This window comes from Poecilia mexicana, unplaced genomic scaffold (genome assembly GCF_051168715.1).
Source record: "Poecilia mexicana isolate PSO_F unplaced genomic scaffold, ASM5116871v1 scaffold_6, whole genome shotgun sequence".
In the NCBI taxonomy this organism is placed as follows: domain Eukaryota; kingdom Metazoa; phylum Chordata; class Actinopteri; order Cyprinodontiformes; family Poeciliidae; genus Poecilia; species Poecilia mexicana.
In genome coordinates, this window is record NW_028263375.1 from 1,484,428 (window position 1) to 1,502,534 (window position 18,107).

The 18,107-nt window shown below is 40.2% G+C and overlaps 1 protein-coding gene across 1 annotated transcript; it reads right to left on the reverse strand.

Annotated features, from left to right (window-relative positions):
• Nucleotides 1-3,445: 3,445 nt before the first annotated feature.
• Nucleotides 3,446-17,200, reverse strand: pomgnt2 (protein O-linked mannose N-acetylglucosaminyltransferase 2 (beta 1,4-)). Its single transcript, XM_014986558.2, has 2 exons — nucleotides 16,779-17,200; nucleotides 3,446-7,945 (listed from the first exon to the last, which is right to left on the reverse strand). Exon 2 carries the CDS (start codon nucleotides 7,854-7,856, stop codon nucleotides 6,048-6,050), a length of 1,809 nt encoding a protein of 602 aa, XP_014842044.2. The 5' UTR covers nucleotides 7,857-7,945; nucleotides 16,779-17,200; the 3' UTR covers nucleotides 3,446-6,047.
• Nucleotides 17,201-18,107: the final 907 nt, after the last annotated feature.

Sequence of the window (18,107 nt, forward strand, 5' to 3'; positions counted from 1 at the left end):
TTACTCCGAATAATTTACAAAGTGGTTCACTGCTTTTAAACTATTCCCATGCTGTTCAATCGATATGCGTTATTTCGACATCGGCGGAGAAAAGAAAATTATATTTTAAATGCATTCACATTTTTTAATCAACAGAAGCTTCAGATACCGTTATTTTTGTTGAATACTTAAACTTCCTAACTGAGGAAATCAACCAAACCACAAGATCTTACCAGATGTTATTGAACGCAGCAAAGGAGCATCATCAACCGCATTCAGCTTTGACGTCAAACGGACTCTTTTGATGGTAAAAGACCGCAGCAGGATAAACAAGCAACTCAAATGTAATACAAATGTTCAGCGCGTAATGACGTTGTAATTTTGATTTTAAAATGTGTTATAGGGATACGTGAAGCACAACACCCCATATTTTTATCGATATGTCCTCCAATGTGATGATAAGCATTACACTTTATGTCTCTGTGGTGTTGCATAATTTCCTCCCAGACCTGACACATGTTATTGTGTGTAAAGCGCACAGCGACATCCAGAGACGAAAAGTCAGATATGTCCATCTAGGAGATCAGGCCAGCATCCCTCCTGAGCCACCCTATCTTCACTTTAACTTAGTGGTCATGGTTGTAAACACAATACCCCCTTATACACGTCACAAATTAATTAGATTGCAGCACATAAAATTGATTTATCCAAGAAGCTTTGTGGCTTTTTGGGCCAGTCTTGTAATAGAGGGAAGAGAACGAGGCACCAAAGATCTCTTCTGCTGACCACCTGGCAGATGTGTCAGCCCCACTGTGATGCAGTTGATAACAACAGATTCCTTGCTAGTACAGTAAAACGAGGTAAAGATTGAGACTGGAGCTTCTGCTATTTTTGATTTTCACAAAAAGTAGAGACATTGTTGGGCCTTCTTTGCCAATAAAGTGGCGTTTTTTTGTTTTTACCTGGACTGGTTCTCTGTGATGTGCACGCGTTTGGCTGGCGGGCTACTGATGACCAATGGGAGGTGTTTGGTTTGTGTTTTCCTGAAATAAATTATTATTTTCTTTGTTTTGATATATATTTGCAGAATTTACATGCATGCACAAGCGCGTACTCACAAACACACGCACACACACGCACACACACACACACACACACGCACACACACACACACACACACGCACACACACACACGCACACACACGCACACACACACACACACACACGCACACACACACGCACACCCCCCCCCCCACACACACACACGTTTACGTGACTATCTTTGTGGGGACTTTCCATTGATTTCCATTCATTTCTACAGTCTAAACCTTACCTTTACCATTTTCCTAACCCTAACCATCACATACCTAACCCTAACCCTATCCAAAACTCAATTCACACCTTAGCCCTAAATCTGACCCCTGACCCAAAAAAAGGGTTTCCCCTTGTGGGGACCAGGCTCCCCACAAGGGGTCCTTGTGGACCAGGCTTCACAAGGAGCAATTGGTCCCCACAAAATAGTATATGTCAGGAAAATCGTCCCCACAAAATTGATCAGAAAAATTAATCTGAGTCACCACATTTTCTGCAGGCTACTTTTTGCAGGTAAAATTTTTGCTGGTGAATATAAACTAAAACAAAAATCATACATAATGTTATGAACTCAATGTCTAAAAATAAAACTATATTTTCTTCCATATTATTCTAATTATTACATCATCCTTACATACATTATCTAAACACGCTTTTGTGTTACGGTAATTTGGAATCAAACTTTTTAATGTCTCAAACACATCGGATACGAATGCACACTAGAATCCATCATACTGCTGCTTTTCTCTTTTCATACTCTAGATGGCGGTGTTGCCATAATTTGGCGTTCTGTTGTGTCCTGACAGTTCTATAACTGAATTTGCTGCTTGCTTCTCAACCTGATGAAGAGGTGAAAAGAAAACATCATGTGTTTATTGTCAACTCATTAACTGAAAACAAATTTATATCTTTATACCTAATGTGTCACTAAACCACAAGAGGTTAACACTCCTTTTTATTTGTTTTCCTTCTCAAGACTCTCAAGCAAAACAACGAGGAAATGGGAAGGTTTATTTTCTAGTAATGTCTGTTCTTCTATTTGACGGGAGGCTTCTGAAAAGAAGGGAATATCAGACCATTAGTCTGATTCCAGAGATGAAGAGGATTGATGTGTAGTGTTGTTTTATTGCCGTCTACTTGACCAGATGAGTGATGGTCTCCTGCTGTGGCTGAGGTTGGTGAACTCACGATGGTGTCACCGTCTCCTGGAGGTGTTTCCAGGTGGAGTAATATGTGGGTCACTTTGTCATTTTGAGGCTTCTCCTGCATGCTGTTGTTTAGGAATTACCACATTTGCACATTTAACAAGATCACTATAATGCAGCCTGGAAGGAAAACATGAATGGACTGGTTGATATCGCAAAATTATGCAGGGAATAGAAAGTTCACTACATGTATTTATGCAAATACAGGAACTGAGAGAATATGTCAGTAATTTCTGACATGAAAAACATGAGCATTATTATTGGGCAAGGCAATTTTATTTCGACAGCACCATTTGTAGATGAGGATATCTAAAGGTTATCAAAACAAAGACAGAAAATCAAAACACCTTTAAGAAATCACTTATGCATTGCATAAAAGAAACAGACTGTGTGAAAAACAGTTATTAAAAACGTACTTTTGATTGATTTTTAAATCTACAGGTACAAAAATGTTCCACTGCATGACAGAAAGTCCTGATCCTCATGTATTCATACGTTTGTTCTTCAGTGAGATCAAACAGGCCACTTTTGCTTGTTTTATTTATTTTTTTTGCCTTGACCTATAGGTGGTAGCACTGATCATTGAAGATGGCAGCAACCCAAGCAGAAGGCAGACAGGAAGGAAAAGCTGAAAGTCAGCTACTGTTTTCTTTCCATATCGTTTTAAAATACAAACGATTCAGAAAAAGACATTTTCCCATCTAATCTCTGTAACATTGACTCTGCCACACTTCAAGTCCAAACTCAGAACTCATCTGTTTTAAGTGGATTACGCTCTTTGATTGTAATCGCATTGTCTTTTTAAATCTTCAATTGTACTTCAATGTTACTATGTATTTCAATTTTGTGTTTGTTTTTATGTTAAATTATGTAAGGTAACCTTGAGTGTCAAGAAAGGCGCCTACAAATAAAATGTATTATTAATGTTTTGTTCCACTATGTAAACTTATTCAGTTCAACAAAGGCCGAGCTTTATTAGAGCTCCACCTGAATAAGTGTTTTTGATCACATTTTAAGATTTATTGCCTCTCAGTGTTAGTGGTAGGATGTGTAGACTGCAGTAATGTCTTGAGAAAATAATTGGTAATGCTTGCAGAAGAAAGTTCTTAATGAAATATTTATATATATACACACTAAATAACTCATTCAACAGGCAAAGACACATAGTATAACAAAAAACTATTTATTAATTCACAGTTCTTGGGGAAAAAATTCCATCTATTTCTAGTGTAGAAAACAAACATTCTGGTTTTACTCATGTCTACAGGAGTGGCAGAAAAACAAAGAAAACTAACCAACAGCACAGACACATATCTAATCCACCACAACCTGTGTTTGCTGCAAAGTCTTCAAATAATCTCTTAAACATGCACTAACCAAAGGAACCTATGTTGGTGGCAGTGTTTTTGTCCATCTTATATTTCCATAGAAATATCTTGATAAATCTCATTTACTAAACACTTTAATTCAATGACATAAAGGAGAAGCACGACACTGCAATTTATCGGCAAATGATGACATTTGACAGGCAACCATGAAGTTGAAAGGAAACCTGTGAGGCTGGCAAGTTTTATTACGATGAAAATGATGCACAGACTGGAGTCGAGGAAGGCATCGCTTAATACTAAATACTGCCAGGTGAAATAATACTGCACAAAAACTGATTGACTATTATTTTTGATTAGCACCAAATAAAGAAAAAGAAAGTACTTTAGTGTTCGATATTTAAAGTGTACATTGCTGTAAACAGTATTTGCCCCTACTGTCTTTTAATAATCACTCTGTAGAACAATTGATTGCTGTAATGTAACGAGCATTAATACAAACAAAATATATTTAGCAGTTATTAGTGGAGTACTTAAACATGTCTTGAATAAGTCTACATATTCAATATAACATTAGGGAACTGTGCGTATATATATCTTTTTTGCCATCAGTCTCTTTCTATCTTTCAGTCTTTATCTATTGCATCTTTTTCTTTCTCAGTAACTATCGGATTTCATTACAGAGACCACTGTCACGGGGGAGGGAAAACTGTTGATGGTTAGTAGTAACAATGTTCATCCATCTATCACTTGCTTTACATGTACCCGAGGTCAGCAGCCTGGGTAAATGAACTTCCCTTTCCCCAGCCATTCGGGCCAGCTCATCTGGGGAAATCCCAAGGTGTTCCCAAGTCAGTCGTGAAACTTAGTCCCTCCAGCGTGTCCTGGGTCTTCCTCTGGGACTCCTCCCAGTAGGACGTGCCTGGAACACCTCAGCAAGGAGGCGTCCAGGATGCTGAGTCTACACTTTAAGTTTGCCAAGCAAGCGGTGTGGCTTTTATGTTAGACGTGTAATATTTTCCAAAAATGAGCCCTCGTAGAGAGTTCTTACAAATATCGGTACAGGTTAACCTGCTCCAAATGAGTGACCCACAGCAAGTTACAAAAGTTCGGAGGAGCACGAGCAGGGCCCTGGCAGCTGCACAAGGCCACCATAGGCTACCATAAGCTAATCAGTTAACTATAAACCTAGTTTGAGAGTTTAGAGTTCAAAGTAGCGGAGCGACCACGCAGGATCAGAAATATGTCACGATGTGATCTAACCTAACTGTGAACACCTATGTCAATCTTCTATGAGCGGATGCCGGTTATGTTCATGGGGCACCTCCATTGGATAATGGTAGGAAAAATGCTGGAAGGTCTAGCAGTGTGTGATATTGAATTTAAGCACATACTGCAGAACTAGCATCCAAAACACACCAGCAAGTCAATTTCTTGATGCTTTTAAAAAGGCCTTTTGGAGTGGCCAAGTTAAAGTCTAGATTCCAGTGATGAAAAGACTCATTACCAGTTATCAAAAACACTTTATGGCAGTTGTTGGTAAGGATGGAAGAAACAGTCATTGTGTTTGGTAGGTAAACTATTGGTTTGGATAAGTTTTAAAAGCATTACTTGCAAACTGTCTTTTTTGTATTCACTCTGGTTGTTTTTTTTTATCAGATATTAATATTTGATGATTTGAAATATTTAAATGAGATAAGAAAAAAAACACTGAAGCAGATATGGAGGTATGTACTTTTCACTTCAAGATAAATTATAACATTTAACAAAATTAAGAATAGGCAGTGCTTTACACGTATCTGAACATAGAGTTTAAAAGAAGGATTTTTGTGGCATGGGCTAAAATCTTTTACTGAAACTTTTTCCAAATACTTTAAAGGACTGACTGTGTACATTTCCAAACCATCTGACGGATGAAACAAAGTTTATTTAAGTTACAAATAAACGCAGCAGGTATAAACTAAGTTTATAGAACAAGTTGGTTTGATTTTGGATGGATTGTGTATATTATGAGTAATTTATGGAATCATCTGTCCGCACACACACTTTAGACAAGTCAGAAAAATGTAAAAAACCTTGATTATCTATATAACATCTCTTCACCTACAACACAGAAGCTACATTGCATACTCTAAAAGGTAGAATCCAGCGTATAGACTAATCCTAAAATCTCATAATATTCTTCTCATAAATACATCTGCTCATTTAAGTTCTTGTATTATCAGTAGAGGAGTTTGAAAGTGTAATAAATAAACTTCTCAGTTTTCATCACCCAGTAGTAGAGGAGTCCTCCAGTAAAGACGGAGAGAGTCTTCACATCAGCTTTGTCTGTCCTGGAACTGCAAAGATCTGCTTAACACCATTTATTTACCAAGACTAATCAAAATCTAATCAAGCAGCCCCTTCCAGTGAGGTTGTAGAAATTGACAGGGTGGCTCTGTGTTTATTAGGTCCGACATGTTAGAACATCTGCAAACGGACCTAAGAGGTTCTTGTTAAAGATGCACCTCACCCACACCAGGTAGGTAGTAAAGGGCTTTATGTTCTCAGAGAAAGTGTAGTTCTGTTGAGGAAGGATATAAGGCATGTAGGTGTTTTCTCCCTGCTCTTGGATCCATACCTCGTACTTAACCTCTCTCACCTTCAGGTACTTTAGATTCCACGGGATCTGCCAAGAGACTGTGAGTTTGGCCTCATTAGGGGTTTGTACTGATGTCTGACAGTGGGCTTCTCTGACCCGGCCAGGGTGAACTGTGCTGGCTATCTTTGTTTTTTTCAGGCTAGGCTTACTCTTCATGCCATCTTTGAGGACCTTGAGGAATGACGGAATGTCTACCAAAGTATCCTGGTAGATCCGGAAAAGCCATTCCGGATTCCTGCAGCACAGGTGCCTTGGGACGTCCGTACTTGTCAGGATGCGCTCCTGTTCATCTTTTTCTAAGTGGGCAATGCCACCTTGCTCCCACGGTCTGTCTGGATGGGTGACAGTGTTTTCCTCCTTAGAATTCCTCCAAAAAATGTAGTGAAGGTCCATGCCTGGTAGAGTGGCGAGGGTTTTATATGGAGTATACTGCTCTGGGTTCACAGCAAAGGGGAACAACTCTACCACAGTTGCACCTCTGGGGAGGAACATTGAGGTGATGAGCTGAGCTCCATGCATGCTGACCAACATGGAAGCAGAGCTAATCACCTGGATGATACTAGGAAAAGACTGCTCCTCCAGGGATACTGTAACCACTCTCATCTGGAACTCCTGGGCTAAGGCCATTATTAGCTCTGCTTCATTCAGAATTAATCTTGTGGTCGAGCGACTAAACACAGCGATGTATTCATCTTTCTTGTCTCTCTCCCTCTCTTGCTCTGAGCTTCCTCCATCCTTCTCTGCCTCGTCCTGCTTTGTTATGTTCATTTTCTCCATTAAAGCCTTGGCAAAATGTCTGATCTCATTCCCTGAAACCAAAATGTTGGCTTTGGGCCCCTGTGGCTGAACAAACCCATACTGGTACCAGGTGGTCATTTTGGACAAACCAACATAAGATTTAGTAAAACACATTAGTTTTCCAAAGTTCCTCAACTGCTCTTTAAGAAGTGGCTGCTTGCTGCTGAGAAGTCGATAGAGGTCGAAGTGCGGCCCTTCACCCCAGCCTTCCATGAACACGAGACGTGCCTCATCGTCCAAGTCGGAATACTGTTTCATGGTAAAGAAGGCTGGGAGAAGATCATCGTGGAATACGTGCATAAGGTTATCCGGATTGAATCTGTTGAGGATCAGAGTCACATCTGGTACAAAAACGGGTTTGGGCATGAACTTTAAAGCACCAGCTGGGAGTTCTAAAAAGTTAAAATATTGGGTGTTGTGATCCTCTACTGAGGATAAATCTAGTAGGGCAGGTTGAAAGCGCCTAGATCCAAGATTAGGCAGCATGACAGAGGAGTTGGAGTGGAAAAACACAAACTCCTCTGCCTCGGAGGAGTAGCACAAATAGTCAAAGCGGCAGATGCGGTCGGTGTGCATCTTGCCAGTACACACCATGCGGGTGCCATGTTTCTGGAGAGATTGCAGGGCAACATGGTAGTCGATACGGGCCTGAGAGAGCTCCTTGGACTGCTGTGTCATATGCAACTCTTCCTCCAGTGAGGCTGCATGCTCGCTTAGCTTGGAGTACTTCCAAAGTAGGGCTGCAATCACGGAGACGAGTAACCCATTAATTAGTGCACCAAAGCTCATCCTGCAGCCCGCCACAGAAGCTCGCATCACTGCAGCCACTGAGGACCCGGCGCCCAACTCCAACTGGCCTCCAACCTCAGAGGGAAGTGGCAAAACATTAACTGCCAAGCAATGGCCTGAAACAAAGAAGAGAATATAGAGATGAGAGAAAATTCATTGGTATCCCATTATAGAACAGCAACAAAAAAAAAAAAAAAACAAAAAAAAAAGCTTCTTATTGCAGTAGCATCATCGTACTGAACAGCTTGTTGACAAAGGCATCAAAAAGTTGCAGGATGGAAACTCTCAAGGACTGGACATTGGCTCCCATAATCTAGGAACATTAATAAAATCTACCTCTTTCTGTATACTACAATGCTGTGAAATGGACCTGCTGGAAGACTTGGTACAGTTCAACAGTAAATAAGAGGTTTAATAAAGTGTAGAACAGCTGGGGTGCCAATAATTTTTCCACTGCTAATTTGGTTTAAAAAAAAAACAACAACCTTAAAACGAGATTAGTTTTTAAAATATTGAATAAATATACTTAACAGATGTTATGCTGCTGCTGTAATAAAATGTGAATCAATCTGGAGGCTGCTTCCACGTCTTTATCAGAGCTGCCAATAAATGTAGATGAAAAGGAACATTTTCTGTGACTGTTACACATGAATACATCATTTATGCATATCTAAACAGAGCTGTACATATTTCCTTCCTGCCCTGTAGTTTGCCTTTAGATGTGACAGAGCACAAACAACTGACGTCCAGTCAGTAAGTATCAAAAACAAATATCATTTGCATTCATATTACAGTTGCACAATATACTGAATTGCAAAAGCCAATATAATAATTGTAAGCGACTGCTTGGGACACAATATTTGGTAGAATACTACATTTCATTAACGTTTCAGCTGTCAGGCATTTACACTCTGCATAATGATAATATCTGGTCCTGAAATTATGCTTGGTGGCGATGTGTATTGGAAAAGAAGGGACAGTGTGAGGAAACTGTGGAATAATTCTCATCCATGTCTGAATCAGGTTTAAGCCAGTCTTCCCCTACCCTGATCCTCTTGTTTCAGTCCAGATGATTTCAATTAACAAGAGTTTGCTGAACTGTAATCAGCTGAATCAGGCGTATTAAAGCAGGGAAACATCTAAAACATGCAGGGCAGTGTGCCACAAGGACCAGGATTGAGGAACTGGTTTAAGCTATAACGTAAATAATAAAAAAAACATTTCTTGATATTGTGCAACTCTGATTCATATTCCCATTTTATGTCTGAGATTATGCTACTTCTATAAGAGAGAAATTAATTTAGCACATTTACAATTTGGGGTACCAATGAATGTGGATAAGTCTGTAAGCTAAGGAGAGTAAATACCAGTCTAAAGAAAAACATCAACAAATATGTTTGTTGAATCTGAATCAATCCTCTGAGTAAAAATGGGCAAGACACTAATACAGTGTAGGTATGTTAGTGAAGCAAAACCAACAAATCAATACACAGACCATATTCCATCTTTATATAAGATGGATTCAGACATCCATCGTGTGGTCTTAGCTCTCACCTTTGGAAACAATCTCCCTTTACTTTGTCCACTCTGATATGTCAGGACAAATGAGACTGCGAGCAGGCACAGCAAGGAACATTGCTCTCTGCTCTCCTCATCTGCATACTGAGAGAACAAGTGAGTCATTGAGAGACGCCAAATCAAAGGAACAGCTAATGGCCAGCAGCTGCCTGCACACACAAAGCAACTGGCATGCTAAATATCTCTTTAAGTGCTAGTCTAATTAGCTAAACAGACTTACATCAAGTTTATTCTGTTCAATTCATCATCATGCAATCACTAATAATGATAAATAATGATATTAGTACACACTAATAATGTTGTAGTGTCTGTCAGAAGCTGGTCTCTCAGCAGGGGCTCAAACTAAACTAAGGTAAGAGTCTATGTGGACACTGAAATCTTAATTAATTAATTCACTAAGCTTTGAACAAAATGCCCCTTTATCACATACACCGAATCATTCTGCCCATGTTGCCATCATGCTGCTGCTCTCACAGCACTACCAGTCTGCAGTCTTCCTTACTCTTTCCATTCAGTCCCTGAGCTATTTCTGACATCCATGCAAGTGCAATGTCACTGGCAATAGGGTCACCTTTTTAGTTCAAACTCAATGGAGACACACAGGCACAATGCAGGCACAGTAAGAATGAAGCAATGAGATGCTGGGTTTATGAAAGACAACAGAAAGGTTCACATCTCGATGGTCATCTTGAATATTTAACTGAGAAGTGTAGTTAATGACCAAATATTTCCTGTGCTATCAGTCTACTCCCCAATGGGTAGTCAAGGACGGCTCTTCCAGGACCTAGACTGAGACCACATCCTCCAACACCAAGACCAGAACTTCCAGACCACGACCAGGACCAAACCTACCGAGACCAAGATGAAGATCCAACCTTCCAAGACCAAGACAAAGATGCTCCAAGACCAAGACCAAATGTTTAGAGTTCAACTAATATTTTCTTTTTTAGGATACTGAGGATTTTTTGTACACCTCAAAATACAAAAATGAATGGTAAAACAGTAAATTATTCAAACAAAGCTATTTTTAAACTAATAATTATAACGATAACTAATATTTAAGTTATTAACTGCAGCCCTGCATTGATGATACATAATCTGGGAGATGAAGCATCAAAAGGTCTTCCAGAGTCACACTGATCTGACAAATGTTGCTCAGTAGAATCTGATGCAGATAATAAAATGATCAGGATGGCCAACAGCTGAGCTAATTTGGAAAGAAGTGAATGGATTCGAAAAGGCTGCATGAGGATCACGACAGAAACTGAGCCTCATGCTTTACGCATTCCTCAGGTGAATGCTGCAAGTTGTACATCCTGTTCCAATAGATCCACAAATCGCAGAGCATGTCCTGTAAGCACACAGGCCCCTGGATCTAGGGACATCAACTTGTACAAAGAGGAAGAACAAAATGATCCACAATGGTTGCTTGGTTAGTGTGGAGATGATAAGTGCTGTGATGATCAGACAGAGTTAGTGCTTGGTAGCCTGGAGGGTTTGATGCATTTTAATCAGAATCCTGGAAAGCTGTGGCAGAGGGTCCAGTGGGAGGGGAGTAGTGCACGGTCACAGACAGATTTCCTGCTCTCCTCCAGCCCTCCAACTGTTTGTCTCTACACCAAATCCCCATAGCTTCTATATTTCAGTTAGTTCCATAAGTGCTCAAAAGCTTCCCTAAAGCAGTGGTCAACTCAGAGCTGTGTGTTTAGCCGAAGTCTGGACCAGTGTTCCTCTTCCTTCCGGACACCTGCTGACCATGACAGTGTGTCGTTATTTGATGTTATTTTTATTTCTAGACCTGAACATGGCCTGTCAGCTTGGATCAAGTTGCCTGGACCTCAGTGTGGCACCGTGGAGGATTAATGGCCCAGCAACCGTTACCGGGTTGTACCAAGACAAGTCTCATACCCGTTCTCTCACTTTGCATCCCTTTCATCTTCATGTCCAGACAGACTGCTAAAGCTTTGCAATCTGCTCCAGAGGAAGAGACGGGGAAAAAACCACTAGCTCCCTGATAACAACAGCCAGTGAGTGTGAGAAAACCCCCATGGTCCATGTTTGATGCATCACATGTCTGACAACTTGTCTATTGCAAGCTAAGGGTAAGTACTTGATTTATAGCACACTGCTTTAAGTTGTCTCTTTCCTCTCAGGGTACATGGGCTGGTGTGGGCTTTTTGCTGAATGTTTAAATGACAGAGACAAAAAGGAAGAAAATGAAATGTCGGCAAAAACCCCTGTAGAACATGACTCCAGCAGAGAGCAGGAGGAGCATGTGGAGACATAGCACCAAAACTAGAGCTACACGTCTCCACCACGGTGTCCAAGTCTCCTGCATACACACTGAAAGACACTGGTTTATCGGAGGACACTGGTGTTAGCACGGGTACTACCCTTTTCTGTCCTGTTTCTCATTATTTAGTGCATCTTCATGTACCTCAGTCTGAGCAGGCGTGTCATTCTTTACACCAAGAATGACACGGCTGTCTGGATGTCAAACTAACACAGAAAAACAGGTAAAACCCAGAAATAGATTTCATTCTTGATGCCATATTTATAACTTACAATCAGGGAAAAGGAGCAGCTCAAGAACATGTTGTCCACACTGACATGAACAATTGGCTAAATTCTATTTTTCAGCTGCACTGTCGTCTGAATGCAAACACTTTTCATGAAAGATTTGGACTTTTCACACCAATAATGTTGAAACCCTGGGAGCACTTGACAACCTGGCAGAAACGGCGACGTTTTAGCAGGTATTTTTAGACTGCATCTCATCACTGAACCTGGGTGTTCTGAGAAAACCAAGAAACCTGTTGTTTAAAGAGAGAGATGCTCAAAATGACATCACTGCAACCTGAGTTTTACACATCGACGCTGGAAGTGTAAACTTGTAGGAGCACAGAATACACACCTTCCTACAATCACAGGTACATCTTCAGAAGATGTCTCACAGAGCAAAGAAGTAACAAAACTGTTTATGGAGACAGAAATTATTCTGATTTTAGATTATTCTGATTTTAGATAGAAACAGAACTAATTGGGGCTGCTGCATAGTTTTTAGAAGCTACAGTGGACTCCCAGTATTTGTGGTGGCTAGGGAGCTCATTAGCTGTGCTCTTAACTGGCTGCTAACACCTGTTAGCATCTACAGTCATATTTTTCAGTCTTATTATAAGAAACAACGAGAGAAAAATAATCAGTCCTGGTAAATATGCAGCCATAAGGAACAGAGTTTGGGATCGCTCTGTAAATATCTACACTGCCCCCAAGAGACCCAACCATGCTTTATACTTACGTTAGCACGATGAACATGATTAATTAATCAATAATGAAATATCTAAACATTGCAACTGCAAAATGGTTATTTCCCATGAATACCAATTGACTACAAATGAGAATATATCACCAATCAACTGCTCAGTCAGCTCCAGTTTTGTGGGTCATTGACCCTTTGCACATGACATCACACTTCTCTATAAAGTCCGGTTCACATGGGGAGGTGAGAATGCACAATCGGACTCTAGTGCAGACAACAAAAGGAAACTCTGGTCTGCCTAATATCACATTTATTTAGTTGATTTCGCTGTAAAAATTGTCATAGGGTGCTGAGTGGTTGACAGCACAAAACAGACAAAGGTCCAAATCAAACTTGTCATTTTATCGTAAACCTTTTGATGGACACAGAAGACGGCGATGGATAGCTCCATCAATCATTAGGACCGACAATCGGCGTATTTATCAAATAGCAGTGAACACTTTTTACAAGGTAAGGAGATTAATTTTCAAATACTTCATAAATAAGTAAGATTAGTAAGATACAATTAAATATTGCATTATGGTGAAGGTACGCGACTAATCATTAGAAACCAAAGAGAAAATGCCCCACCATCATATAGCCTACCCTGTAGGGAAAAAAGGTTAGCATCTAGACTTTTGTACACTTTTAAGTCTGCTCTGTTTTGAGAGGAAATGCTGTGAATTCAGGCAAATTTGATCAAATCAAAAACATGCCAGGAGGAAGGAGGTGTGGATAAGTTTCAAAGCTAGCTATTTCTAACTTTTGTAAATTTCGTTGTTTATTAGCCCCAGCTAGTTGTGCTACTTCCATAGACAAATTAGCTCGACTTGAACAAATAGAAGCCATAGCTACACGGTCAAAAACAACCTCGGAAAACAATCACAGTCACTTGGTTCAATACCGCTATCCCTCATTTCTGAAGTCCATCATGGTGCCTCAGCATGATTGACACAGTTGCAAAGTGTCAGTACATGCCCACAACATCATGATCCTCCTAATAATCCTCAGTCTATTCCAATAAAACACTGCAGCTCTCCTCATTGTTTACACTTCAGCAGAGAGCCATATGCTGCTGTGTGTACAGCTGAGCACTTCCTCTCTCCATGCTGCCCATTGGTGACCTCAAGTGTCATACATACATTTATTTCACAAACTGTTAAGGTAGTGTCAAAATCCCTTTCATTTCTTGTGCCTAGTTGTGAGATAAAGCCTTTAAAGTTTGTGTTGAATATGAATCCAGCTACTAATCCAAAGAATAACTTTATTCTAAATAGCTCATTAAAAAAAACAACAAACAACGAAAAAAAATCGCTTAAAGTTGGTGGAAAATGATGAGTGAACATCTGGGAAGAGGTTCATCGCAGGCCGTTCTGACATGATCACCAATAAACCCTCACATTTATAACCTCCTGTGAACAAACATTTGGATCTTTGCAGAAGAATGCTATGAAGTTAATGCTAACAAACAGCTTCCTTTATAACAAAGCACTCAACCACACACTGGGTCTGAATATACCCAGCACAAAAAAAAAACATGCAAATCAATTCATATTCATGCGTTTCCACATCCACAAAGTACTGAACTGAATTATTTCCTCCTAGAAAAAGAATATTCCCAGAAGGCAACTGAACGCTCTCCTTCACAGAGAGGCGCTGCAGTTACAAGAAAATAGGCAAATAAATCCCCCTGAATGGCTCTGAAGACAAGAACAAAAGTGCATATTAAAGAAAACAACCCTCCTATGTGAACCCAGGCCGGGTCCCTGCTAGGAATTCAGGACCTTTATATGGACCCAGACTGAGTCGTCTTCATTATATGCTTGCAATTATTTCTAACCTAGCTAACTTGTAAGAAACATGAAGTATGTCATCATGTGAACCTTTTGTTAAGTAAAGCAGGTCCAGACTTGGACTTGAACTGCACCCAAGTCACAAAAACAAACACTAGGGACTTGACTTTTACTTTGACTTTGCTGGAGATCAGAATCTCATGTAATCAGGAGTGAAACGTACAAATCAGTAGGGTTTGTTTTGGTGCTTATTGTCCTCCTGTGTTCACAGAAACAATGACATTTCAGTGCCACAAAACAGACCTAGAATGAGAAAAAATGTCTTGTGAACATCTGTGCTGTGATGCAGAGATGACCTCCGGTTCATGTGACCAGCTGGCTGCAGGGTTTAAAAGCACAAACACAATTGTTTCTGTAGCAAATACTCTAAAACAAGTTCTCCTGATATCTGTTAGAAAGGAATGATGAAGGGGAGATGTCTGAACACACACTTCCTGTGTAGAGCTTCATGACAGCCCTGCAGCACCTTGACCAGAGGTCACATGGAGGTGAACATTCGGTCGGGTTGATCGGTGATTTCTGAATGCCAGGTGGCAGCAAACATCAGCCAGACGTCTGGAGAGGAACCTTCCTGACGCCTCCCATCTGACCCATCTGACTGCAGCAACACCACCACCACTGTTCTTAAAGGGGTAGTATTATGTATTTTCTAGCCAAATAAAATAATTTCATAGCACAATCAAGTAACAATGTTAACTTCAGTTGTTATAAAAATGCTATATATATGAAATGTGATTTAAAAGAAATTAAACTTCATATTTCAATGCCTTGAAATTGGGTCTGTGTCTCTTTAAAAAATTCCTGCTCTTTCTGAAACTCTGCCATCAATACGTCATCACAACATGGTTCCTCTACTGACTCTTTAATATTTTTTTTACCAGCGTTGCACTGAGAAGTAGCTCCTATAAGAGCTCAGCTAATGCGTCGTTCCACCAGGTGTTGCTAATTGCTGCTGGCTAGTCTGAAGGAGATGAGTGGAGGAGTCATGGAGGAGGGCTGTTCTGAGAGGCAGAATCAGAAACTGCAGCTCTGAGGAGAAGCTACGTCCTCAAATGTCCACCAGGGAGTTTTCCACAGCCAAATGGTTGCCATGGAGATTAAAGGATTTCTCAAACATACATGAAAGAATCAAAGCAACACTCCAGGTGTGTTTTTGACAAGGGAATAACATCATAACACATTGTAAAACTAAAAAAATGTCCATTTTACATAATATTGTCCCTTTAAAATGCTTGTTCAACCCAGAATTTATTCTTATTGAATTCTACACTTATTCAACCTAGTTTCTAATTATTGACACTAAGAGTATATTGCCAAGTTTAAAAACAAAACAGTTGAAATGCTAATGAAATATATTGTAATATTCTACCAAATATGGTGTCCAGGCAGTTGTTTGCGATCATTGACTAATACTGGATGGACTTTTGTGATTCAGTACATTGTTCAGTTGTAATATGAATGCAAATGATGTTTGCTTTTGATGCTTACTGACTGGAGGTCAGCTGTTTGTACCTTCACTTCTAAAAGTGAAAGTACGAACTGCAGGGCTGTGTATAAATGATGTACACAAAAATAGAAAATATTCCTTCTTTCCATCTACATTTATTGGCAGCTCTGGTAAAGATGTGGATAAGTTATTTTTCTACATAATCATCCAGAAACACCCAGAGAACTAAATTTGAGTCTCAGTTCCGGCTGAGGTTAGAAGCTCCACATGCCTACATTTGTGATGGTAGGAAAGAAAAATATTTTTCCCAGGCATCACACCACAGAAACCAGATGGCATGCAGATGGAGCCTAATGGTTGTCATGGAGATGTGATGAACCCAAGACGCCTCTTTTTGCTACAGGTCTCCAGCAGAGAGCTTTAAACCGGTTTTTCCCTGCCTGACCATCCCATCCCCCTCACGGTGTGCAGGGGGAGATAAACATGGATCCTCTAATGGGACTGTCCCGGTGTGCGAGTAAATAAAAACATTTTTTCTTTTTAACTTTCTTTCTGAACACAGTACTATTTTTAAACGTGTTTTAGACCAGATTGCAAAGAGTTAACAATAAAGTGCCTAGAACTGTTTATATAAATTCAAAGTGTTCAGCTTTTACTTGCATTTTTTCATTCATATTTGACACTAACTACCATGACAGCCAGCAGCTGGACCCGCTCCGGTTCTAAACATGCTACACTGAAGCATCCAGCTGTGTGTCTGCTGCAGCTCTTACCTGCAGTCCCACTAACAGTCCCAGTCCCAGAGACGGCGTTGCCTGTGCGGCTCTGTGAGGACAGTCCGGAGGTTAGCTCATTCAGGCACCATCAGCTCGCCAGTCCGGAGCCCCAATCCGGAGACAGGAGAACCCCGGAGGAAACAGAGGACACGGAGAAAACACCGGCTTGTTCAGTTACAGAGAACCCGCACCCCCACCTCACCGTGTCTGGTTATGGTCCCGGCCGGCCGGGCTGTCAGGGGGACAGAGAGGGAAACAGAGACAGAACCACAGGCAGTGGAGCCGCTCGGAGGAGAGAGAGGAGCCTGACTGCAGACTCTAGCGGAGCTCCGCAGGAAGCGGAAGTAGCTCCGCTGGAGCGGGTGGGCCTTAGAATTTTTTTTCCTCCCTCTTTTTAATTATCTGTCAGAAACAGCAGCCAGTATTCACAATTATATGACCTGTTTACTGAATTTACAAATTTGAATAAAAACTACATATAAATCACTAGATATACAAATATAAGTGTCTAATTATTATTGCTTTAGCGCCCTCTTCTGCTTGGGCGTCAGAACATGTGACAGGTGATGCCACTGATATCTGAAATGAGACAGTTATTACTTAATTCAATGTAGTTTTAATATATAATGACAATGAATTGGCTGCTAATCCCCACTCTTTTTATTGTAATAAATTTTTCATAAGTATTCGTCTGCTAAAGCATGCACTGTAAGAACTCGTTGGCAATAAAAACAATAAATTAGATTTGGGAAAAAATACACCATTACTTCAAACTATTTACTTACAAATACAACTTAAAGTAAACGAGCAATGATTTGTTTGTTTGTGCTTTTCTCAGTGAACTAATAATTTTTACACATTCAACTCAGTTTCTTCATACCACCAATTTAATGCTGTTCCAAGCTACGTTCAAGGCCCCATAAGATCAAATTTATATGCAAAAATAAATTTAATACAGATGGTTTCGAAGTCAACTACATTATTCCAGTTCAATCCTACTCATTAAACAAATACACCCAAGTTCAGATTATAATTCAAATAGTTGGAAAGTTACTTAAGGAAACCCAGCAATTTCTCACACTGTCCATGCATGTAACAAAAGTAGAAAGGGGAAACTTCCTTTTAACAGGAAGAAATTTCCAGCAGAACCAGAACCAGGTTGAGTGTGATCTGCCATGGCCGACTGGGGGTTTGAGAAGACAGAGCATACACACACACATTTAAGCCTTGACAACCAGACATGCTGTATGGAGGTCATGTGGCTAAAAAGGCAGTTTCACTGTCATTAAGTCGGTCACTGCTGAGTGATGACTGGATCAACACCAT

Coding starts and splice junctions, on each gene's coding strand:
- pomgnt2 (XM_014986558.2), bottom strand. CDS start 7,856: ATGCGAGCTTCTGTGGCGGGCTGCAGGATGAGCTTTGGTGCACTAATT.